Consider the following 23,957-nt stretch of genomic DNA (forward strand, 5'->3'; position numbering starts at 1 on the left):
GGGAAGGGTGATGTCATGAAGGCTGCTGAATGATGGATGGCTGCACTGCTCAGCCTGGCTGCTGTAACAAAGTGTCACAGACCAGGCAGCTTCAACAATAGATGTTTGTTTTCTCACAGTTTTGGAGGCTGGAAGTCCAAAATCAAGGTGTCAGCAGGGTTGGTTCTCCTGAGGCCTCTCCTGGGGTTGTAGACACTGCCTTCTTCCTGTGTCCTCATATGCTCGTCCCTTTGTGGGTGTCTGTGTCCTAATCTCCTCCTCTTCTCTTTTCATTTCTTTCTTTCTTTTTTTTTTTTTAATATGAGACAGGGTCTCCCTATATTTCCCAGGCTGGTCTCCAACTTCTGGGCTCAAGGGATCCTCCTGCCTTGGCCTCCCAAAGTGCTAGGATTAGAGGTGTGAGCCACTGCACCCAGCGTAATCTCTTCCTCTTCTTCTTTTTTTTTGAGACAGAGTCTTGATCTGTCACCCAGGTTAGAGCATGGTGGCACAATCTCGGCTCACTGCAGTCTCCTCCTCCTGGGTTCAGGCGATTCTTCTGCCTCAGCCTCCTGAGGAGCTGGGATTACAGGTGCCTGCCACCGTGCCCGGCTAATTTTTGGGTTTTTTTTGTTTGTTTGTTTTTGAGATGGAGTGTCCAGGCTGGTGCGATCTCAGCTCACTGCAACCTCTGCCTCCCAGGTTCAAGTGATTCTCCTGCCTCAGCGTCCCGAGTGTCTGAGACTATAGGCGTGCACCACCATGCCCAGCTAATTTTTGTATTTTTAGTAGAGGTGAGGTTTCACCATGTTGGCCAGGATGGTCTCGATCTCTTGACCTTGTGATCCGCCCACCTCGGCCTCCCAAAGTGCTGGGATTACAGCCTTGAGCCACTGGCCTAATCTCCTCTTCTTATAAGGACTCCAGACACGTTGGATTAGGGCCCACCCATATAATCTCATTTTACCTTGATCACCCCTTTAAAGGCTGTATCTTCAAAAACAATCCCATTCTGAGGCCCTGGGGTTTAGGACTTCAACACAGCAGTTTTGGGGACGACACAGTTCAGCCCATCATAAAGGCTGAGGCAGGCGGGTACGGTTGCTGATTTTGCCTGTGTGTGTCTTCTTTCTTAGGAGATGGTAACCTTCCTGGATAAACTGGTAAGTCATTATTTTGAACTGATATCTTTGGAGAATTCCTTTGGGACCTGGGTAATTAAAGAAAAGATGTCAGCCTCGAGCAGAGGTGCACGGGCAGGGAGGGCACATTTGGGGGCAGTTGAGGGCATAGTGGACATGGGCAGAGAAAAATCACAGAAACAGATGGCAAAGAGCAAGGAGGAGATTAGCTCGTTTCTTTGTCCTTTAATGAAAGGCAGGTTCCAGGGAATGGGACCAGGGAGGACAGCCTTGAGTATCAGGTAGAGAAGTTTGGAAAATACCCCATAGGCTAATATTTCCCATCTCTCTAAACTTTCATCCCTTCTGAAACTCCTAGAACCTACTGCTTGTATTTGACATTGTCGGGAATGTCAAACTCGATACCAAATGAAAGCAAATCAGCAGTGGTGAGCTGAGAATGTGCTTTTGCAGAGTACACTTCCCACTCTCAAGACTGCATGGTATAACAGCCTCCCCTTCCCCAGGTGAGGTCGGGGGGCAGAATGGACGGAGGGGTCAGGCTCAGCCAGGACAGCACCAATGGAGGACAGGGAAGGACTGTGGAGCCGTGGGACTTAGGGCCTCTTAATTGGATGTGGGAGTCAGAGAGGATCTAGGACGCTGACCTCTGATTCACCAGCAGGGTGCTGTGCCTGACACGGCAGGGAAGAGACTGTGAGGATATCGTGGTCCCTGCCCTCTGCAGATTCTCAGTTTCCTGGGATTAGGTTTGGAACTCTTGTGTGTGATGGGGACAGGGAACAGGGCATGGCCCAGAGTGGCCATCCAGTCCTGACTCTGTACAGTCTTCTGTCTAGAAGGGTGTCCCTTATTGTTAAGAGAGTGACTCTGTGGTGGCTACCAGTGGAGTCAGTGTGGAGGGAGGTGTGGATAGGCTCTGCTATCTAGGTTTTGCTCCGTGATGTTTGTATGACGAAACCACCTGACATTTCTGAGAATGTGTCTCCCTTGTTAAGCGACATGTGGCTATAGCTGCTCCATGAAAAGGAGTTGACGTTGTCATTGTCAGTACCGGCAGCAAAAAAAGAGAGATTAAAGATGCTTTGGGACTTTTAATGGTTGTTTAAGGGAGGAGAGCTTCCAAAAAAAGTAGGGTTTTGTGAAGTAGAAGCATAATCATTTGATAAAAGACATACTTTTAACATGAAGAGGTAAGTTATAGTTCTTTTAAGATAGAAGAGAGGAAAAAGGAGAAAAGAATGAAGGAAAATTTGATTTGAGAGAAGGTAGAGAGGGACAAGGAACCCATGGCCTGTGGCCTCGGTCTCCTAAGCAGATGTAAAAGGCTGGCTATTTGTGTTGAGGGTCTGTGGCTGGTGGAGGGAGGAGAGGTTTGAAGAGTGGGCATTTGGAGAGCTGCTGTGGGTTGGAGGAGGAGGCCCTGGTGTCAAGGGGCTGGCTGAGGGCTGAACCTCTCAGCACCCCATTCCAGAAACCTCCTCACGTTTGGCTCCCTTCTTTTTCCTTCTCTAGGGCCTCTCTCAAGCAGTGTTCATTGGCCATGACTGGGGAGGTATGCTGGTGTGGTCCATGGCTCTCTTCTACCCGGAGAGAGTGAGGTAATTGGGCTTTAGGCAATAAGGATTTGGGGGAGGCTGGACTTGGGCTCCTGTGAGAATTGTTCCTCAGACCTTTAACCCTAGAAAACTTCTCAAAAACAAGTAGGTAATCTGGGAAGGTGATGTCTTCACTCTTTAGTGTCTGGTGACACATTGAAAAGAGGGCCTAGCCGGGCGTGGTAGCTCATGCCTGTAATCCCAGCACTTTGGGAAGCTGAGGTGGGTGGATCACCTGAGGTCAGGAGTTCGAGACCAACCTGGTCAACATGGTGAAACCCCGTCTCTACTAAAAATACAAAAAGTAGCTGGGCATGGTGGTGGGTGCCTGTAATCCCAGCTACTCTGGAGGCTGAGGCAGGAGAATCGCTTGAACCCGGGAGGTGGAGGTTGCAGTGAGCCGAGATCGCGCCACTGTACTCCAGCCTGGGTGATACAGTGAGACTCTGTCTCAAATAATAATAATAATAATAATAAAAATCCCATCGTGTCCCCTTTGGAGAGTATCAAAGCCAACCTGGTATTTGATTACCAGCTCTACTTCCAAGAACTAGTAAGCGTGACACCAAGGGCAACAATGGGAGCATTCGTGTTTGCCTTTCCCCTGCCTATCTCCTTCTCGTTTGCTTTATCTGTGTCCCCTTTAATTTTATGTGGCGTTAGTCAGAAACAGTTTTACAAATGGGCTCAGGTGAAACTGACTGCCGTGCCCAGCTGGTCCTTCCCAGGCAATGGCACATTTCCGTGTGTGTTCAGGTGGTTAGTGAGTGCCATTGCACTCCAGCCTGGGCGACAAGAGTGAAACTCCGTTTCAGAAAAAAAAAGGGCCTAATGAGCTAATGAGCTAATGTGTTAGGAAGCAGCACCTGTTCCACTTACAGGCAATGGGACAGATAATTCAGGGCCCGAGTGGCCAGTGGGAATACAGGAGGATAATGGCTGAGCTTGAGGGGTACAACAGGTGTGTCTTCAGTTCTGGACTGAGAATCAGAAAGTGTGGCCTTCAATCTGCTCTGATTGGCTGTGTGACACATCACTGCGCTTCTTAGGCTTGGGCTTTCTCAACCACAAAGTGGTGATGGTAACTCCTGCCTGACTCCACAACCAGAAAATGCTGTGCAGCTGTCCAGTGAGCCCGGCATGTCATGGTCCCCACCATTTCATTCATAATCATTCTTAGACCAGCATTTCATGGCTTGAGTGAGAGCTATCAGATGGCAGGTTTTGGGCCCCAGAGACTCTGTAGTCTCTTGGGCCGTTTGAGCTGGTGAGCTGCAGTTAAACCTGTCTGACTTCCCATTTCAGCCTCTGATCTTAGCAAGTTAAAGAAACATCATCCTCAGCTGCCATCTGAATTTCCCTAACTAACCCAGTTATTTTGTATTTGGCTAAGTTTCCGAGATTGGAACTACCAGGAAACTTTGTTCTGCTTCACTCCTGGCTCAAATGATAGGATTATATCAAAGAATAAAAAGAATCAAATGTTTCCTAAAATATTGTTAAAGTTTTCATGCTATTGTTGTGTTCATCTCTCCAGCTTTTTAAATGTTTTTTAAAAATTTCTTGTGGGTACATAGTATATTCTAGCTTCTCCCTCTCTCTTTCTCTGTCCCCTCTCTCATTCAAAGTGGAAATAAGAGCTTGATTCTTAAGAATTGGGTTCACCAAAACGTGACCCTACAGACTGCACGACATACTGGTTAAAGTGAACAAAAGGAAAGATAGCAATGAGCTGTATTTGCCTCTCAAATTCATCCCCTTTTCTATTCCTTTTTTTTTTTTTTTTTTTTTTTGAGACAGAGTCTCACTCTGTTGCCCAGGCTGGAGTGTAGCTGCAAGCTCTGCCTCCTGGGTTCAAGTGATTCTCCTGCCTCAGCCTCCCGAGTAGCTGGGACCACAGGCGTGCACCAACATGCCTGGCTAAATTTTGTATTTTTAGTAGAGACGAGGCTTCACCACGTTGGCCAGGCTGGTCTAGAACTCCTGGCCTCAAGAGATCCACCCAAAGTGCTGGGATTACAGGCATGAGACAACTACGCCCGTCCATGTTTTCTATTCCTTTTGTTAGTATCCTATTCCATCTTCGGGTGATAAGTCAGTGGTCTACTGGCTGGATTCCTGGCTTCTAGCCTCTCTGTCTGTGTCCATATGGTCTATCAGTGCTTGATTAATCTTCCTGACCTCTCCCTCTGTGTCCACGTGGTCTCTAAGGGCTGGATTAATCATTCTGACTGCAACTCGAATCCACCCTCCCTTCTTCTGAGAAGCCCTCATGGTTTTCTTGGTTCTTACAGCATTAAATTCAGACTCAGGGCCCTTCATGTCTAGGCTCCCTACTGCCTTTCTGTTGTTATTGTCCAACATATCCCATTCCATGCTTGGCTTCTAGCCATTCTGACTCTGTGGTCCATTGAACACAGCTGCAAGCTTTGCCCCCTTCTAGAATTTGCTTAGGCTACCTCATGTTGTTCCCCTCCCAGGCCTTGTTCCCCTCCCCAACTCTCCCCATTCTGAAAAACCAAGTTCAAGTGCTCCCTTTTCCTCAGGGTCCTCCATGACGCCCAGTTCAGGAATTTCTTATCTCCTTCCAACTCTCATGCTATTTTGTGCTGTTCTATGGCTCATGTCATAGTCATTTCATAAGGTCATTGTGTGTTTTTCTGTTTTTCCTTATTAAATTATAATGAGCTCCTTGAGGATAGAAACGATATTTTTATTCATTTTACATTTTCTCTCCTCTAGTATATACCATAGAATTATGCTCAATCCAGAGGAGACACAGTGAGTGAATAAAGGGAGGAAAAAAATGAATGCGTATTTTAAAACTAGAGAGAAATTCATGTCTCCATATTCTACTCAGGGTTGCTATAGTATGTGTAGTGTGTGTGTGTGTGTGTGTGTGTGTGTGTGTGCATGTTCCTATGTGTCTAAGGCAAGTTGGTGAGAACTACTGCAGTTTAGTGGGAAAAAAAAAAGCACTGAACTAGGAATCGAAAATCCTGAGTTCTAATGTTCTGATCCCATTCTCTCATTCACTGCTAGTGTATGACCTTGTGCATAGAATGTTCCCACTCTGAGCTTCAGTTTTGAACTTCAGAGTCCTTTCTGGCTCTTGTAAGACTGCCTTCTTACAGGGGCTATGTCTTGCTGCCTCTTATTTCTGTAGGGCGGTGGCCAGTTTGAATACTCCCTTCATACCGGCAAATCCCAACGTGCCCCCTTTGGAGAGTATCAAAGCCAACCCGGTATTTGATTACCAGCTCTACTTCCAAGAACCAGTAAGTGTGGCACCAAGGGCAACAACGGGAGCATTCATGTTTGCCTTTCCCCTGCCTATCTCCTTCTCGTTTGCTTTATCTGTGTCCCCTTTAATTTTATGTGGCATTAGTCAGAAACAGTTTTGCACATGGGCTCAGGTGAAACTGGCTGCCGTTCCTAGCTGGTCCTTCCCAGGCAATGGCACATTTCCGTGTGTGTTTGGGTGGTGAAGGGCTGGGGCATGTTGTACCCTGGAGGGATGGCTTCTCCAGTGTCTCTGCAGTTGCAGAGTTTGGGGGCTCAGTGCTCAGGCAGAGCCACCCCTCCTGGTTCTCTGGCTGAAAGGCTGGTGATTATGGCACCAGGGTCAATGAGTCCTGCAGCAGACCCCACGTGTGCTCTGAAGAATCTGAAAGTTTCTCGGTATTAATACATGTGCCACGAAGATGCCTTTCAGAGATGCCCCCGGACATGGCTGATATGTGTATTGGGGCATCCCTGCCACCGTTAACTGGAATTCACTGAGAGCAGCATCAGGAGTCAACGTCACCTGGCCTGGTGCCCCCGCTGCAGCTGCCCTCTTCTGTGGGTATCCACTTGCGGGAATTATCCAGAGAGAATAAGAGACGTTTCCTGCACACTCCAGAGAGAGAGGAATGGAAGTAATTAATTAATCAGGAATGTGAGAGTGTCTCCCATGTTCCTCTCCCAGCCTCCACCTCTTATCCTCTTGGAAGGGACCATTTCCAGCAAGACCACAACATCCCAGTTATGATTCAATGAGTAACTCTTCTCCAACAATTATTTTCATTAATGAGACAGCATCTGTGTGAAAGGAGCTTTGCGATTCAGGCAATAACTGGACTCATTCACCAAAAGCTCCCAGCAGCATTTTGAAGAGACCTCAACATGTCGCATCCCACGTGGCCGCATCCTACGGGGAGGCCTGGGCCCTGCTGTGCCACAGCCTGGTGTGTGGGAATCCACGAGCTTCCTTTGGCCTGAATGAAAGCACCATGTCCTTCATTAGTGTGAGACAGTCTCAATGGTGAGACTATGGATGTGGTGTGTGGTGCAGAGGGCGTATTACTTTACTGGGGCTGCCATAACAAAGGCTAGGCAGCAGTTTTTTCCAATTCTGTGAAGAAACTCATTGGTAGCTTGATGGGGGTATATACCCAAAGGATTATAAATCATGCTGCTATAAAGACACATGCACACGTATGTTTATTGCGGCACTATTCACAATAGCAAAGACTTGGAATCAACCCAAATATCCATCAGTGACAGACTGGATGAAGAAAATGTGGCACATATACACTATGGAATACTATGCAGCCATAAACAAGGATGAGTTTGCATCCTTTGTAGGGACATGGATGCAGCTGGAAACCATCATTCTTAGCAAACTATCACAAGAACAGAAAACCAAACACCGCATGTTCTCACTCATAGGTGGGAACTGAACAATGAGATCACTTGGACCCGGGAAGGGGAACATCACACACCGGGGCCTATCATGGGGAGGGGGGAGGGGGGAGGGATTGCATTGGGAGTTATACCTGATATAAATGACGAATTGATGGGTGCTGACAAGTTGATGGGTGCAGCACAGCAACATGGCACAAGTATACATATGTAACAAACCTGCACGTTATGCACATGTACCCTAGAACTTAAAGTATAATAATAAAAACAAAAAACAAAAAACAAAGGCTAGGTAGCTCAACAGACTGGGCGGCTTCAACAACAGAAATTCATAGTCTTACAGTTTTAGAGGCTGGAAGTTCAAGATCAGGGTATTTGTCGAGTTGTTTTCTCTTGAGGCCTCTCTCCTTGGTTTGTGGGTAGTCCTCTTCTCCATGTGTCCTCGTACGGTATTTAGCCCATTAAAAAAAAACTTTTTTTTTTTTGAGACAGGGTCTTGCTGTGTCACTCAGGCTGGAGTGCAGTGGTGTGATCATAGCTCACTGCAGCCTCGACCTCTCCAGGCCCAGATGATCCTCCCATATCAGCCTCCTGAGTAGCTGAGACTACGGGTGCATGCCACCATACCTGGCTAACTTTTTGTGTGTGTATTTTTTATTTTTATTTTATTTTATTTTATTTGAGACAAAGTCTCCCTTTGTTGCCCAGGCTGGAGTACAGTGGCGCAATTTCGGTTCACTGCAACCTCCACCTCCTAGGTTCAAGCGATTCTCCTGCCTCAGCCTCCCGAGTAGCTGGGACTAAGGTGCATGCCACCATGCCTGGCTAGTTTTTGGTTTTTGGTTGTTGTTATTTATTTATTTATTTTGTATTTTCAGTAGAAACAGGGTTTCACCATATTGGCCAGACTGGTCTCGAACTCCTGACCTCGTGATCCACCCGCCTCGGCCTCCCAAAGTGCTGGGATTACAGGCGTGAAAATATAGAGATGGGGTTTCACCATGTTAACCAGGCCGGTTTCAAAAGCCTGGGTTCAGGTGATCCACGTGCCTTGGCCTCCCAAAGTGCTGGGATTACAGGTGTGAGCTACTGCACATGGCCTAAAATACTTTTAATTGTGGTAAAATACATGTAATGTAAAACTGACCATGTTACCTGTTTGTAAGTGTGCAGTTCTGTGGCATTAAGCACATGTACATTGTTGTGCAGCCATCACCACATCCACCTCCAGAACTTTTTCATCTTCCCAACTGAAGCTCTTCACCCATTAAACACTAACTCCTCATCTCCCCTCCTCCCAGCCCTGGCAGCCACCATTCTACTTTCTGTCTGTATGATTTTGACTCCTCTAGGAACCTCATGTAAGTGGAAGCATGCAGTATTTGTCCTTTTGTGACTAGTTTCTTTCACTTAGCATCATGCCTTCAGGGTTCACCTATGTTGTAGCAGGGGCCAGAACTGCCTTCCTTTTTAAGGCTGAATACTATTCCATGGTTTGTATAGACCACCTTCTCTTAATCCAGTCATCTGTCAGTGGGTTACAGCTACAGCTGGTTTTGAGCTCTCCTATGCCACATGGTTCTAATCTTCACAGAAACACAAAGAATCCTCTCCTATCTTCTCAGCCAAGCAAACAGAGGCTCAGAGGGCTTAACTCCAACTGGCCCAAGACCAGGTACATGACTGGGTCAGGATACCGACCTAGGCTTGTTTGATTCACAAGCCCATGCCTCCAACTAAGCCGTGCTGGAGGGGAGCTTGGGCTTTGTTCTGTGTGCTCTGGGGAGTGAAGCAGAGAGAGGAGGGACAAATCGGGATAGGTTCAAAATCCTGATGGCAAAAGTGACCTTAGGAGAAAGACGCTTAGTAATTACAGCCCTTGTCAAGGCACAGTTTTTTGTTTCAAAGGTTGTTAACAGTTATTGTGGAAAAATCAGTACTTCTATTCTGTTGTAGCAGCTGGGTTTAAAATCTCCAGTGAGAGTTTTGGGGACGGTTTTGTTCTTAAGAACAAAGAGCCTTGGCAGGGAAATGTTAGATATTCAAATTAGTGATCTGGCCACAGAAAGATACCCAGCAACCAGGTTGGGCTGCATCCAGCCCCTGGAACCACTCAACAGGCACAGAACTGGGACTGGAGGAGAAATCACTCACAAGGGTTCCTGCCAGCCTGCCTGGTACCTACTCCCTAAGGAATGAGTAGGCAAAGATACTTCCCGTCTCTGACCCTTGGTTTCCTCATCTGCAAAAGCTTGGTTTTGGGTGGTTTTCAAACAGGTAATAGCTTCAACCTTAAGCTGACTCCAGGTCAAACTTAAGCTGATTCCAGCAAAGAAAGCCAATAACGTGGAGAACAGCTCTTGGATGCATAGTGGGTGCTGGGAATTACTCCTTCCTGCCACCTCCTAACCCACTCCCTCCTTGGCCAGAAGGAGGCATTTCTGACATCTCCTCCTTCTCCCTAGGAGCACTGAGGCTGCTCCAGACCCAGGCAGCCTAAGGAAGACGCCTTCTGTGCCGTGGGTACACTTGTCTCCCCTACTTATTTTATTATTATTATTATTTATTGAGACAGAGTCTCACTGTATCACCCAGGCTGGAGTGCAGTGGTGCGATCTCGGCTCACTGCAACCTCCAACTCCCGGGTTCAAGCCATTCTCCTGCCTCAGCCTCCCGAGTAGCTGGGATTACAGGCACCCACCACCATGCCTGGCTAATTTTTGCACTTTTAATAGAGACAGGGTTTCACCATGTTGGCCAGGCTGGTCTTGAACTCCTGACCTCAGGTGATCCACCTTCCTCAGCTTCCCAAAGTGCTGGGTGAGCCACTGCATCCACCCCTGTCTTCCCCACTTCTGGCTCAACTCTGCTGAGCACTGCAGGCTGAGGCTTAGATTAACTCCAAGTTTAGAGTCAGCTCCAATATAGCTCTTTGAACCCTTAGCCAGTGTGCTGAGTCTTGGCCTGGGAATCTGCCAAGTCTGCTGGAAACAAAAAAGGCTTGTTTTTCTTTCCTTCTCAGAGAAGAGGTGACAGCTTTCCATGTGTATAGTGAGAAAGCATGAAGACCAGGCAGCTCTGACAGCGAAGGCCAGTGGAATCGGCTGGGTCATTTCAGCTGAGCTGTTCCATGTTTTAATTCTAAGGATTCCCAAAGTCCTCACTTGGCCTGGGGGATACTTACACCCCCTCAGCCCCCCATACCAGAACGTGGCTAGGATATCCTGTGAACCCTGCTCTCTCCCTCCTTAAACTGCACGTGTGTATTTGTATTTCTTTGAGGAAGACTCGGTGGCAGGCACCTATGTATGTGTCTGGAACCATATAGCAAGCTAGAGGCAGATTTCAGGCAAAAGAAATGCCCTTTTGGGCTGGGCATGGTGACTCACATCTGTAATCTCAGCAGGCAGACAGATCACCTGAGGTCAGGAGTTCAAGACCAGCCTGGCCGACATGGTGAAACCCCGCCTCTACTAAAAATACAAAAGTTAGCTAGGCATGGTGGTGCATGCCTATAATCCCAGTTGCTTGGGAGGCTGAGGCAGGAGAATCTCTTGAACCTGGGAGATGGAGGTTGCAGTGAGCCGAGATTGCGCTACTGCACTCCAACCTGAGCAAAAAAAAAAAAAAAAAAAAAAAAAGGAAAAAAATAAAACAGCCCTTTTGTTTAAGTATTTAACCAGATGAGAAACTAAGGATCAGAGAGAAAATGTGGGAAAAGAAAAATTACAGGCAGAGTTTTACCTGGCTGAAAATCATCCACAAATTATTTTGTTTCCCCTCAAACCCTGAGTCTCTCTCTCTCTCTCTTTTTTTTTTTTTTCCTGCTGTGTTGCCCAGGCTGGTCTCCAAGTCCTGGTGTCAAGTGATCCTCCCACCTCAGCCTCCCAAACTGCTGAGATTACAGGTGTGAGAGCCGCCATGCCACCCTAAATGTTGAGTCTTTCTTAATCTCTAGAACACAGTAGCTCCTTCAGGCCATGGGGACAGCTGGTGATTAGTTACAGAGTTTATGTTTTAGGTTTTGTTTTTGTTTTGAAATTATGAAGTAATTCATGCTTACTATTAAAAAAAAGTCCTAAGCTGTGTAAAGGAAAAAGCTGAATCCCCCTTTGCCCACTGACAACCTACTAGTAGCTACTACTAATAGTCCGGTATTTCCAAGACATTTTTTGAAATATTTTAAAACCATTTTTGAATATTTTTAAGCAAATATATGTGTGTATGAGCACACACACACATATAATTTTTCATATAAATGGAATCATGCTGCTTTTTCATTTAATACATATTGCACAGATTTTTTTTTGTCAGCACATATAGATTTATCTCATTCTTTTTAATGACTGCATGGGGTTTTGTAACAGGTAGACTATGGATTATGTAATCCTCTGTTAAGGGACATTATTGTGATTGTTTTTTACAGCCAAATAATATAGTTTAAAAGAAAGTGCCACTGTTTGCTACCTTACACACCAAGCTTTAATTATTGTTAACTTTTTTTTTTTGAGATGGAGTTTCACTCTTGTTGCCCAGGCTGGAGTGCAATGACATGATCTCAGAGCTCACCACAACCTCCACCTCCCGGGTTCAAGTGATTCTTCTGTCTCAGCCTCCCAAGTAGCTGGGATTACAGGGATGCACCACCACGCCCAGCTAGTTTTGCATTTTTAGTAGAGACAGGATTTCTCCATGTTGGTCAGGCTGGTCTCGAACTTCCAACCTCAGGTGATTTGCCCGCCTCAGCCTCCCAAAGTGCTGGGATTACAGGCATGAGCCACCATGCCTGGCCGTTACTTTAATTTTTATGCCCTTTATGGAGGAAACCCTTGGCAGGGTTATTTTCATTGTCTTAAATTGGCAGTGTTGTGTTAGGTTGTGGTGAAAAGAACCAAATATGGAGGGGTTTGGAGTCCGATGTTCTCATTTATAATCTGCCTGACCTTCAACGGGGTGCTTAAGGCCCCTGAGCTGAGTGTCTTCCTCTGTGAAATGGGCTGCCCAGCTCAGTGCTGTTATGGACAGAAAGAGCTGGTCCCATCAGCACGTGGCAGGCGGCCCCCAGTGCCCTGGGTCTCTGTAGAGCCCCCCAAGTCTTTGCTGTCCACCTCTCTCTCATCTGGCCAGCCACACCGCAGAGAGTCAAAGGTCAGCCGTTTGCTGTCTGCCCAGATTTCAGATGCTTCCAGCCACTGGCGTTTTTGACCTCAGGGACAACCACCCCACTGTTTCTCCTGGCCTGTCTTGGAGAACACTGGTGCAGACTGGAGGAATTGGAGTCATTTTTGGCAAGGTAGACGGAGCATGAAACAGAATCGCTGGCCCAGCCCGCTGACCAGTGGAGGCTTCACTTCCCCTCCTGGATGGCGTCCTTTGGCATTAATTGTAAAGGGCGGGAGCGCTGAGTGGGGGCTTCGTGGACCTGCAGTTTGGCTTCAACAGCTGCCTCCGTTGTCTCACCCACGAAACAACAGCCACAATTAAGTGCAGCCTCTCAGCAGACCTGTTCTCTACCTTGGAAAGGACACAAGATTAAAGAGGAGAAACTCCTGGGATGGTGGAGGGGAGTGCTCCCTGTTAGGAGGGCTGAGCACAGGAGGCAATCCTGTGCCCCCCACCAATGTGGGGGCACCCCCCTAGCAAATTAGGTGACTGACAGCGCCGCCCCTTCCAGCGCTGAGTGGAAAGTCTAGACAAAACTCCATCTTCTTTGTGGCGCCCTGCATTTCTGGGGGCTCCTCTGACAGCGAGCTGAATATGCACATGGAAAGTAAATTGAGGGTATGAGAGAAGTTCAGGGCACCTTGGATCCTGGGACCCTCCAGACCCTACCCTGTGGTTGGCACACCTGCTGCCTGTTGCTCCTGGGGACGGTGCCTGGCCCCCCTAAGCCCAGGGTAATGAAGACCCTGGCCCCTTTCCCTCCTCACCCTCTCCCCTCAGCCCCCACATCAAGATACTCCCTGGAGACATGCTTTAGTGTAAGCTGGTGGCCAGAAATGGGAGGAAAATAACAGAAGTTAACATTTGTCCTCTGCTTACATGCTTAGCTGAGACCTTCTGACTCTTTTTAATTTACAAAAGGTAAGACCGTATCTTTAAATCCTACAGACCAATGACACATTTCCTGTCTGCTCTGGATAGGGGCTCCTCCTTTTGTATTCCCACTCCTGGGGCTGCCATAGCAAAGTACCACAAGCTGGGTGAGTTAGAACCACAGAAGTGAATTCTCGACAGTTCTTGAGGCTAGATGTCCAAAATCAGGGTCTTGGCAGGGTTGGTCCCTTCTGGGGGCTCCCGAGAGAGAGTCCGTTTCATGCCTATCTCCCAGGCCCTGGCAGTTGCTGGCAATTCCTGGTGTTCCTCAGCTTGTAGATGCATCCCTCCTGTTCCTGCCTCCGTCTTCATGTGGCATTCTCCCTTCTCTGTCTCTGTATGTCTCAGTTTCCCTCTTTCTCTCATAAGGACACGAGTCATTAGATCTAGGGCCCAATCTAAAGCCAAGATGATATCATTTAAAGAGCCCTAATTAGATATTAATTTAAAATTTTTAAAAATCAGCTAGGTGCACTGACTCACGCCTATAATTCCAGCATTTTGGGAGGCCAAGGTGGGAGGATCACTTGGCCAGGAGTTTTGAGACCAGCCTGGACAACATAGCCAGACCCCATCTCTACAAAAATTTTTTAAAAGTTACCCAGGCATGGTGCGCACATATAATCCCAGCTCCTCAGCATACTGAAGCAGGAGGGTCACTTGAGTCCGGGAGTTTGAAGTTGCAGTAAGCCATGATTGCACTACTGCACTCCAGCCTGGGCAACACAGCAAGACCCTGTCTCTAAACAATAATAATAATAATAATGGAGGTAATGTTATTAATATTTATTGGCATGCCTTCTGCGTGTCAGGCATTGTAAGAAATGGGCATTATCTCATTTAATCCTTACAAAATCCCCATTTTACAGATGAGGAAACTGAGGTTCTAGGGAAGGAAGTTCCCCAGCTTGTAACTATCAGTACTTGGGCTTGAAACGGTGTTTATTGGATTCTAAAGTCCATCCTTTAACTTCTGCGCACAGGACACAAAAGGAGGAGCCCCTATCCAGGGCAGACAGGAAATTAGTCATTGGTCTGTAGGATTTAAAGATATAGTCTTACCTTTGTAGATTAAAGAGAGTCGGAAGGTCTCAGCTAAGTTCATAAGCAGAGGACAAATGTTATCTTCTGTCATCTTCTCTCCTTTCTGGCTCACAGCTTCATCCTATTCTTTCCATTGCTCTGCTGCACTTTTATGTGAGTGAACAGATTTATTTACCTTTTTTCTCTCTGACTTTTTTTAAGAGACAGGGTCTCATTCTGTTGCCCATGTTGAAGTGCAGTGACACAATCATAGCTCACTGCATTCTTGACTTCCTGGGCTCAATCAGTCCTCCTGCCTCACTCTCCCTAGTAGCTGGGACTGCAGGCATGCACCACCATGCCCAGCTAATTTTTGAAATATTTCTTGTAGAAACAGGGTCTCTATTGTTGCTCAGACTGGTCTCGAATCCTGGTCTCAAGCAGTCCTCCTGCCTGGACCTCCCAAAGTGCTGGGATTACAGGCTTGTGCCAACCCACCCGGCCTCTTTTTTATTTTCTTTACTGACTTTTTAACATCGTTTGCCCTTTTAAGGGTCATTTGAGGCAAAGCCCTATCCAGGCTTCCATGGGTTCCCTCAAACACTGAAATGCACCCCTGAGCTCATGAACAGCAGCTGTTTCTGTGATGAGGACTGCTCTCAGTAAATAGGAATGATGACCAACAGCCACACACACAGAGCTGACCTGGGCTTCCATCCATCACTTTAATGTGCTTCTTCCCATGGCTATTTCCCGCTGTGGCATTCATCATCATGTTGCAGAAGGCCACCATTGACACCATTATAATTGAATCTTACAAAATGGAGGGAACTGTCATTAACAGGCAGACATGACTTTCATCAGAAAATCTCCAACCCTAGATCCAGCACCGCCAGATGATCAACGTCTCTGTTTCTTCTGTGCTGCCACTGCACAGATCCAGAGCTCTTGTGAGGAGTGATGAGCAGAACAAAAAAGAGTAATGTCTCACCAGGTGTGGTGGCTCACGCCTGTAATCCCAGCACTTTGGGAGGCTGAGGCAGGCGGATCACTTGAGGTCAGAAGTTCGAGACTAACCTGACCAGCATGGTGAAACCCTGTCTCTACTAAAAATACAAAAAATTAACTGGGCGTGGTAGCCAGCCCCTGTAATCCCAGCTACTTGAGAGGCTGAGGCAAGAGAATCTCTTGGCAGTGAGGTGAGATTGCACCACTGCACTCCAACCTGGGCAACAGTGCAAGACTCCATCTAAAAAAATAAAATTAAAAAAAGTAACCCCTCGACATGTGCAAGCACTGAGGACTGCAGGTCGCTGGAACGAACGCTTCGTGGATGTGGCTTTAGGATCTTCCTCTCCTCTGACTCTATCTCAAGGGTAGCCACAGATGCTGCTGAGAACAGGATGAGTTCCTGCCCCTAAGGGGATCCCAGGAGAGCACACTCAAGGCTCTGCAGGATCCAAGAAAAGCAGAGTTACTCCTTGATGGTGGGAAAGGTGGAACCTCATGGAGAAGGCAGCGTTTGGGTCTGGTGTCGAAGGCCAAACTGATAGAAGTCCATGCTGTTGGTGAAGGTCACAATGTGTTAAACCAGGGAGGCCAGCAAGAAGGAAGCCCGCTCAGAAAACACCTGCAGACCAGTTCAGCTGGTGTTTGGGTGCATGCAGGTGGGTGGTTAGAAGGAAGGAGAGGAGAGTCAGTTGGCATTACCACACTTAACTCAGTTCCCTCCTGTAGCACTAGTCCCTCAGCAGCTGTGTTGCAGAAATAGTTTAGTTTAGTTTAGTTTTTTGAGATGGATTTTCACTCTTTTTGCCCAGGCTGGAGTGCAATGGTGAGATCTTGGCTTACTGTGACCTCTGCCTCCCAGGTTCAAGTGATTCTCCTGCCTCAGCCTCTGAGTAGCTGGGATTACAGGCGTGTACCACCATGCCCGGCCAATTTTGTATTTTTGGTAGAGACAGGGTTTTACCATATTGGCCAGGCCAGTCTCGAACTCCTGACCTCAGGTGATCTGCCTGCCTCAGCCTCCCAAAGCACTGGGATTACAGCGTGAACCACTGCGCCCGGCCAAGATTTTTATTATTTCCGAATGGTTGCCCCTAGTGGATCTCTGCCTCCAGGACAGCTGTTTTCTCCTAAACTGCATCTGGAATAGCTTTCAGGTTCACGGTCTTTCAACTTCCGGAAAAGACAGATTGAATTAAAATTGTCCTCTTATGCTCCAAAAAGCCACGAACCAGCCTACCCCTACTAGGAGAGTAGGATCCATGGATGGATCTCTCATCACCTTCCAGCCATGCCCCTGTTCTTGGTGTCTGCTTTGCTGAAGTGTTCCTGGAGGGGGTTGGGGTAGGAAGGAGAGGGGAAGCAGGAGAGGAAGACTCCACACCCTGAGTCTCCAGTAGGAATCTCCTCTCCAGTCCTCAGCACATGACATTCAGTGACCTGGACACTTCACTTTAGTCTTCATCCAAGCCCCTCCCCCATCCTCTGGTCCACCAAGAAGGTTCTGAGGTGTATTTTGTACATTGGCATCTCTTGGTCCAGTTTGCCAGAGAAGGAGCTCAGTGTCTGTGGAACTGATGAAGCAAGTTCAGGTCAGAGAATTCCCCCCATACACAAACCAGAGACCTGGAAACAGCCAGAGAACTGTGCGTCGACTGGGTAATTCGATGCCATACCGCTCCCAAGAACTGGGAGGACCTGGTCATTTGTCACCAGAAAGGCTACGTGTCCCGGCTCTTTAACAGTGGAAACCTCGCTGTCCTGTTTGTGGAATATAATCCATTGGCAATCTAATGGTCTGTAACAATGAAGACCCAAATCAAAGGAGTTGGGTTTGAAGTTTCTGGAGCAAAAAAAAATTCTTTAAATTTCTTTTTAAAGATGGGGTTTCCCAGGTTGGTCTTAAACTCCTGGCCTCAATATAGTGAAATTTAGATGCCTGGATGGAAGAGCATTTGGCTTATAGTTTTTGGCTTTTCCGCTTGGTTTCTCAGAATCCTTGGAGCCCCTCTCTTCTTACCACCAGTCAGCCTCCAACCCGTTCCTCTACCAGCCCCCTCCCAATTCCTTTCAAGAGATTATTATAAGTGGTACCTTCTCATTTTAAGAATATTGAAAAACACAAAGAAAGCGGCATCTGTAAACCTGCCTCCCATGGGGAACTACAGTTAGCATCTTGTATTTTATGTTAACCTTTAAAAAAATGTTTTAAGATGAAAATTCAAATGGATGCTATTCTGATGAGACTTGGGGTAGATGGGGCACAGGTAGGGGCTTCTTGCTTTCAGTCAGATGAAGGAGAGGAACAGTTTCCACAATTTCTAGGGGGTCCTTCATTTTGCTTTCTTGATTGTTTTAGGGAGTGGCTGAGGCTGAACTGGAACAGAACCTGAGTCGGACTTTCAAAAGCCTCTTCAGAGCAAGCGATGAGGTGAGAGGTGGGGATGGGGGCAGAAGAACAGGAGGGGGCAGTTGTGAAGGAAGTAGGGTACCTAGTGTGTGGCAGGGACCAGGAGTAGCAATCTGGCCTCCTTTTCTTTCGTTTCTGTAGTCAGGGTAATTGAGGTCCCCACTCTCCTGGTCCATCCTTAATGGGAAAATGTATATCCCCACTGACACACAAGGTCAGAGAATGATTATAATAATGATAGCTTAGAAATTATGCTATTACCATTACCATTTTAACATGCATAATTGGTTTACCCAAGTCCAAAATTAATTGATGTCCCCAACTCTCTTCTTGAAGCAGAGGAGTTTAAAAACCTTTAACTCTGTAACCTGCACCCTCCAGTCTTACGTGTTAGGAGTCATCATCACTATTGTTGTTTTATATACAGTCAATTCCTGCTCAAACTGTCCCATATTTTCCACTTTCTTTACTGATCACTTCTTGCATCTCACTCATTTGCATTGAGTTCAGTTTCTTTCTTCCTGAAGCATCCCCTTTAGTAGTTCTCTCAATAAGAGTCTGTTGGTAGTAAATTCAAATTGTGGTGCCTGAAGACATCTTAATTTTAATCTTAAAGAATCATTTATCTGAGTATAGAATTTTAGGGTGTTTTCTTTTAGAAAATTCTGTCTTTGCTTGTGAGTCAGCCTCAGGTCTAACCCCCTGTATGTTAATTATCTAAGCCAATTAATTATCCTGGACACTGCAGTGTCTGATCTGCAGTTTAACCCATCTTTGAAGTATTGATTTCAATAAATAGTTTTTTTTAATTTGTGAAAGTTTTATTTGGTTCTTTTTCAAATCATTCTGATCTCTTTTGATAGAGTCTTATATTCATATTTTTCAGTTCCTTTTATGTCTTCAATTATTTAAAGTATATTCATTTCTAATTCTTTTTTTTTCTCTCTGTCTCTCTCTCCCTCTTGCAAGCTCTATTATTTGATGTTTTTGGAGAGTCATATTTTACTGTTTGCTGCATTTGCTGCCTTTTGCTGTGGGGGCTTTGTGTGTGGGGGGGGGTTTGTAAATTTGGTTTATAAACTCATCTTCAGCAGTACTTAATCTGTACCTGTCTGCTTCAATTGGGCTTGAGGAAATGACTCCTTGAGTGGTTAAGGGTTTCTTCTGCCAGGCATCCTGGGGGCATTACCAGCCCAGGCTCACTTTGTTGTTATTGTTGTTGTTGTTCTTGTTTACTTCATACCTTGAGGGTTTCCAGATCATGCAGAGAATGCAAACTCAAATCCAAGCAGTTGGGAAGGCAGGCCTAGAGCTGTGAATTCCCAAGGGGGTGTCTTTTGGTTTCCTCTTAGTACCAAGCTGAAACAGATGAATTCCTTTAACATCTTTATCATCATGAGGGGATTTTTTTTCTCATCAATTTTTTCACTGAAGGTATAGCATGTCAGAGACCCCAGATTTACTGGATTTACCATGGAGGGGCATGGAATATCACATCTCCAACTTCTCATCATAGGCCTAAGGTCTCTTTTCTTGTTCCTATTGGTTGATAAACCTAGGTCTTCACATTACCAAGGTCTGCAAGGACCCGGGGCAGTCTCAGCCCGGAGCTTTGGTTGTGAGCTCCCTCTTTACTTGACTCCTGTGAGGGGGTCCCTGGCTTTCTTAAGAGTTCCATGTGTTTGTTACAGTCTGCATGGTACTCAGAGGTCATTTGTCGTAACAGGGTTTTCAGATGAGCGTATTTCCTTTGCATCACCCATGATGTCATTTGTAACTCTTCTCTTTTCTTCCTACAGAGTGTTTTATCCATGCATAAAGTCTGTGAAATGGGTAAGAGACATGCTTGGGAGAGCCACATCCGGAACCAGCTAATTGTTAAATGGATGTTTCTGCCTCTAACTGCTATGGGCAGAAGCCCTGAGCCCTCCAGCTCTGAACTTAAAGTTGCCCAACCAGGGTCCCCTTGGCCTGCATAGGGCTGACTCTAACCCCAGGCCTGAGCACACAGCCTGGAGTTCCTACCCTTTAGGGAGCTGTGGCTTCAAGATCTTAAACAGTAAGAGCTTGGAGGAGTCTTAGAGCTTGTCCGGGGCAAAATCCACCCTCTGCTGATAAGGACCTCAAGATTGAGATCTTACCTCTACGGGCTCACCCGGTGTATGCAGGTGGAGCGGGGTGGGTCCCCTGCCCAGGTCTCCTCCATTGCAGTCCACTGGCTCCTCTCCATCCAGGCGCCACGTTTCCAATTCCCCCACATGGAGCCCATCCTTGTCTCCCTCCCGGGTTTGGTGTGAGTGAAGGGTCAGAGTTGAGATTTGATTGGAGCTCATCCCCATGGCCCCTAGATCCAGCACTCTTCCCACAAGACCTTATTTTCGCTGCAGCACTGTGGCCTTGACATCATTCACTTGTATTATTATGAATAATGATGACCACTGTCACTTGTCTGGGCACATGCTGACCATCTGTATAAAACTCTGGACTAACCCCTTTTAGATAACTTATTTATGATCTTCGAAGCTTTCCGAAAAATGCTACTATTTTTAATTTCCGAAGAGGAAAACAGTTCTCAGAGGGTTAAGTAACTTATCCAAAGTGGCTGAGCCGGGGTTAAACTCCTCTGGCCCTGTAGGCCATGCTCTTGTCACTGCTCAAAGAACATCTCCCTTCCCTCTCCCATACCCACATTCTCTTATTCCTTCACACCGTCTGTCACTCATTCATTCACCCATTCATTCATTCCTCAAATGCTGTGAGCACACGCTGGGTATGAGGCCAGGGCTGCATGCTCAGACGCCCAGACACACGAAGCAGCGTGGCCACCCTCGGTGAGCCCATGGTCTCACGGGAGGCAGAGCAACTGGGATGCTCGCAGAGGGGCCCTGAGGTACAGTGAGCCTGGGGCACCCGCCTAATGGGGAGGCTTAGGGTGGTTTCATCACAGGGTGACATCCTGGTCACATACCCCTTTGATGTGTCTCACAAAAGCCTGGAATGGCCAGCTGCTCTGCCTCTGGGTCTTCGTGAATCTGAAAATGCCGACTGGCCCTGTTCAGGCACCAGCACTGAGGCTGTGCCCTGTGAAACTGCAGTGGTCCCTGGGCTGCCAGGGGTCATCACAGGCCATCCTCTGGGGGAGCTGTGCAGCACCTTGAAGACAAGATAGGGGTCCACAGTGGGATACCACAGAGGGTCTGTGTAGCACGCGGGAGGCGACAGGATCCAGCCTCCTGGCCTGGGTTCTCTTCCTGCCTAAAAGGAAGAACAGAGCAAGCCCTTAGGAAAATTCCAAGAATCTCTGGCAGTGTCTCCAAAGGGCCACAGTTAAGCTGGCTGGGAAAGGTTCAGACAGGGGGAGAGCAGGAGCTGGGGGCTGGCAGGGTCTAGGATACAGCTGCTGTGTACCTGAAAAAGCCGGCGACTGTGGTTGGTCCAGGAGCTGTGATAATAGCCTGTGAAGTCGTGGCTAGGTGGGAGGGAACGTCAGCCTGCAGTGTGACCGTGAGATCACAGCTTGGAGCTTTCGAGGAGTTGGGCTCACTCTGGCAAAGGATAAGGGAACAAAAGATGGAGGCGCTCACAAGGCCTTGCGCAGGTTCAGATGGTCTGTGAGAGGCAGTGAGGTACCCAGCCTCCGTTAGAGGCCTTAAAACGCAGACCCCTGGCTTGGGGACGGGAAACTCAACAAGTGGCTTTTTTTTGCAGGAGGACTTTTTGCAGGGAGCCCAGAAGAGCCCAGCCTCAGCAGGATGGTCACCGAGGAGGAAATCCAGTTCTATGTGCAGCAGTTCAAGAAGTCTGGTTTCAGGTAAAGAGAGCGCAGGGCCCAGACACAGACGAGAGATGATCGACAGATAGTGATCTTCCGCCCTCAGGGTGGAGGGTGAGGCCCAGTTCTCCATCACAGCCCTCATGGGTGCCAGGCCGGCCTCTGCTTGAACGCCTGCAGTGTCAGGAGGCTCACTACTTTATGGTGCTCAGCCTGCTCTAGTTTGGGACACTCAGCTTGTTCTTCCTTATGCTTGCGGAGCCTCCATAGGGCAGAGGTTTCTAACTACTTTTCAGTCACGGCTCCTCGGAGAATCAGATGGCAACTCTGGGCTCTTTCTTCAGAAAGACATAAAAATCCACATAAACTCAAAAAGTGCATACATTTTGGTGCATTTGCCCTAGTTCCCGATGTCACATTAGAAGGGGGCATCTTTGCTCCACCTCCCAATGTCCCTCTCAAGTGGGCTCCCTGGGGCAGGCGAGTGGCCTCTGGATGGTGAGGCTGCTCGACCAAGTTCCCCAGCATCAGCAACCTCCCCAGCCTCCAAGGCGACACAATGACATTCGCTGGACAGTCCTGTAGGGCCGGCTTCTGTGTGTCCCAGAAGACCACCCAGAGGCTGCCAGTTCACTCAGTGGTGTCCTGTGTCCTTGCACAACGCCTTGCTGCTAGAGCCTGGCAACTGTGCCCGGCAGCACGGTGTGGGTCCTGGGCTCTATTCTCTTGCCCCTGCAGGAGGCTTTGCTCTTCCCAGGATGACTGGCTGTGCAGAGCAGGTTTCTGTTGGTGTCTGTAGCAAAGCCGTCTACTTACCGCCTCCCTCTTTTTACTTTCTCATCTCTCCCCAGAGGTCCTCTAAACTGGTACAGAAACATGGAAAGGAACTGGAAGTGGGCCTGCAAAAGCTTGGGGCGGAAGGTGAGTGCCACGTTCAGTGTGGTCTCCTCTGCACCCTGAAACCCACCCATGGGGCTTGCCATTGGCCTGAGCTGATATGACCTGGGCCAGAGCTGGTCATGGACAGACCTGCTGGCTACCTCCTTTCCCTTTGGGGTTTGGGAAGTGCCTCCCTTCAGGGGTTTCCCATTAAGATCTTTCTTGCTGGTATTTCCATTGGGATGGTAGAGGGTGACGTTGGGGATGGGGGTGGGGTGTGTCCAGGGAACTGCAGCATCCATCCGGAATCCCCAGGTCCCCTGGTGGTACCCCAAGCCAGGGCTGCAGATGGCCCAGGGCACCTCCCAGAAGTGACGTGGATACTGGAGCTCCCAGCCCCGGAGGAGCGTTAGGCGCTCTCAGAGATGTGACTTCAGCCTCTGGTTGAGTCACCTTGCACAAGTGAATCTCTGAGTTTCAGTTTCCTCATTTGTCAAGCAGAAGATGGGTTTCCAATCTCTGGTTCTGCAGAAGGAGTAATAGAAGTAATAGAGGTCCCCAGTTTACATTCAAAATGTTTAAAAATCTAAGGGAAATCAAATGATTCCCCACTGTGATTGCGCAGGTAGCCAGGCCTTCATCAGTAGCCCTGGTTACCTTGTTGGTTCACTCTGTAAGTGAACACACTGCTACGTGCCAGTCTTCCTGCGAGACCCCGGGATACCATGGTGTGTAAACAGATCAGGTCTTGACCTCCCGAAGTTAGGTCTTGAGGCACTAGAGTGTAGAACATCGTGGTTAAGAGCAGGCTAGGAAGCACATGGGCTGAGTCTAATCCCTGTGTGACCCTGGGAAAGGTACTTAACCCTTCTCTGATCCACTGTTGCTTCTTCTGCAATATGGAAGTGGCAAGAACAGTGCCTCCCTCATAGAGCTGTGTAAGGATGAAATGGGTGAAGGCACATGACCTGTTACAAGCAGTACTGGCAACCTAGTAGCTCCATTAGTGTTCCTTGTCATTATCATATGACTGGCGAAAATGACCAAACTGCAGTTGGACAGACAAAATCTCTCAAAGCGTGGTGGAAAATATTGACAAAGGCACTGGGAAGGTGAATCCCAATGATGCTAAGGTCAGAAACCCTCCTCTTCTGCACTTTCTTTTTTTCTGGAGACAGTCTTGCTCAGTTGCCCAGGCTGGAGTGCAGTAGCGTGATCTCGGCTCACTGCAACCTCTGCCCCTGGGTTCAAGCAATTCTCCTGCCTCAGCCTCCCAAGCAGCTAGAATTACAGGAGTGCGCCACCACAACCGGCTAATTTTTTGTGTTTTAGTAGAGACAGGGTTTCACCATGCTGGGCGGGGT

The 23,957-nt window shown here is 47.7% G+C and overlaps 1 protein-coding gene across 2 annotated transcripts in view; it reads left to right on the top strand.

Annotated features, from left to right (window-relative positions):
* EPHX2 (epoxide hydrolase 2) overlaps positions 1-23,957 on the top strand; it is a 59,179-nt gene that overhangs the window by 33,167 nt on the left and 2,055 nt on the right. For both annotated transcript variants that reach the window (XM_033229322.1, XM_033229326.1), the window contains 7 exons: positions 1,116-1,142; positions 2,637-2,722; positions 5,886-5,997; positions 17,892-17,963; positions 19,742-19,775; positions 21,651-21,753; positions 22,566-22,635. In XM_033229322.1, coding sequence (XP_033085213.1) covers positions 1,116-1,142; positions 2,637-2,722; positions 5,886-5,997; positions 17,892-17,963; positions 19,742-19,775; positions 21,651-21,753; positions 22,566-22,635 — 504 coding nt within the window. The remainder of the gene's footprint in view (positions 1-1,115; positions 1,143-2,636; positions 2,723-5,885; positions 5,998-17,891; positions 17,964-19,741; positions 19,776-21,650; positions 21,754-22,565; positions 22,636-23,957) is intronic.

The sequence above is a fragment of the Trachypithecus francoisi genome, unplaced genomic scaffold, assembly GCF_009764315.1.
Source record: "Trachypithecus francoisi isolate TF-2019V2 unplaced genomic scaffold, Tfra_2.0 Contig01440, whole genome shotgun sequence".
NCBI classification, from domain to species: domain Eukaryota; kingdom Metazoa; phylum Chordata; class Mammalia; order Primates; family Cercopithecidae; genus Trachypithecus; species Trachypithecus francoisi.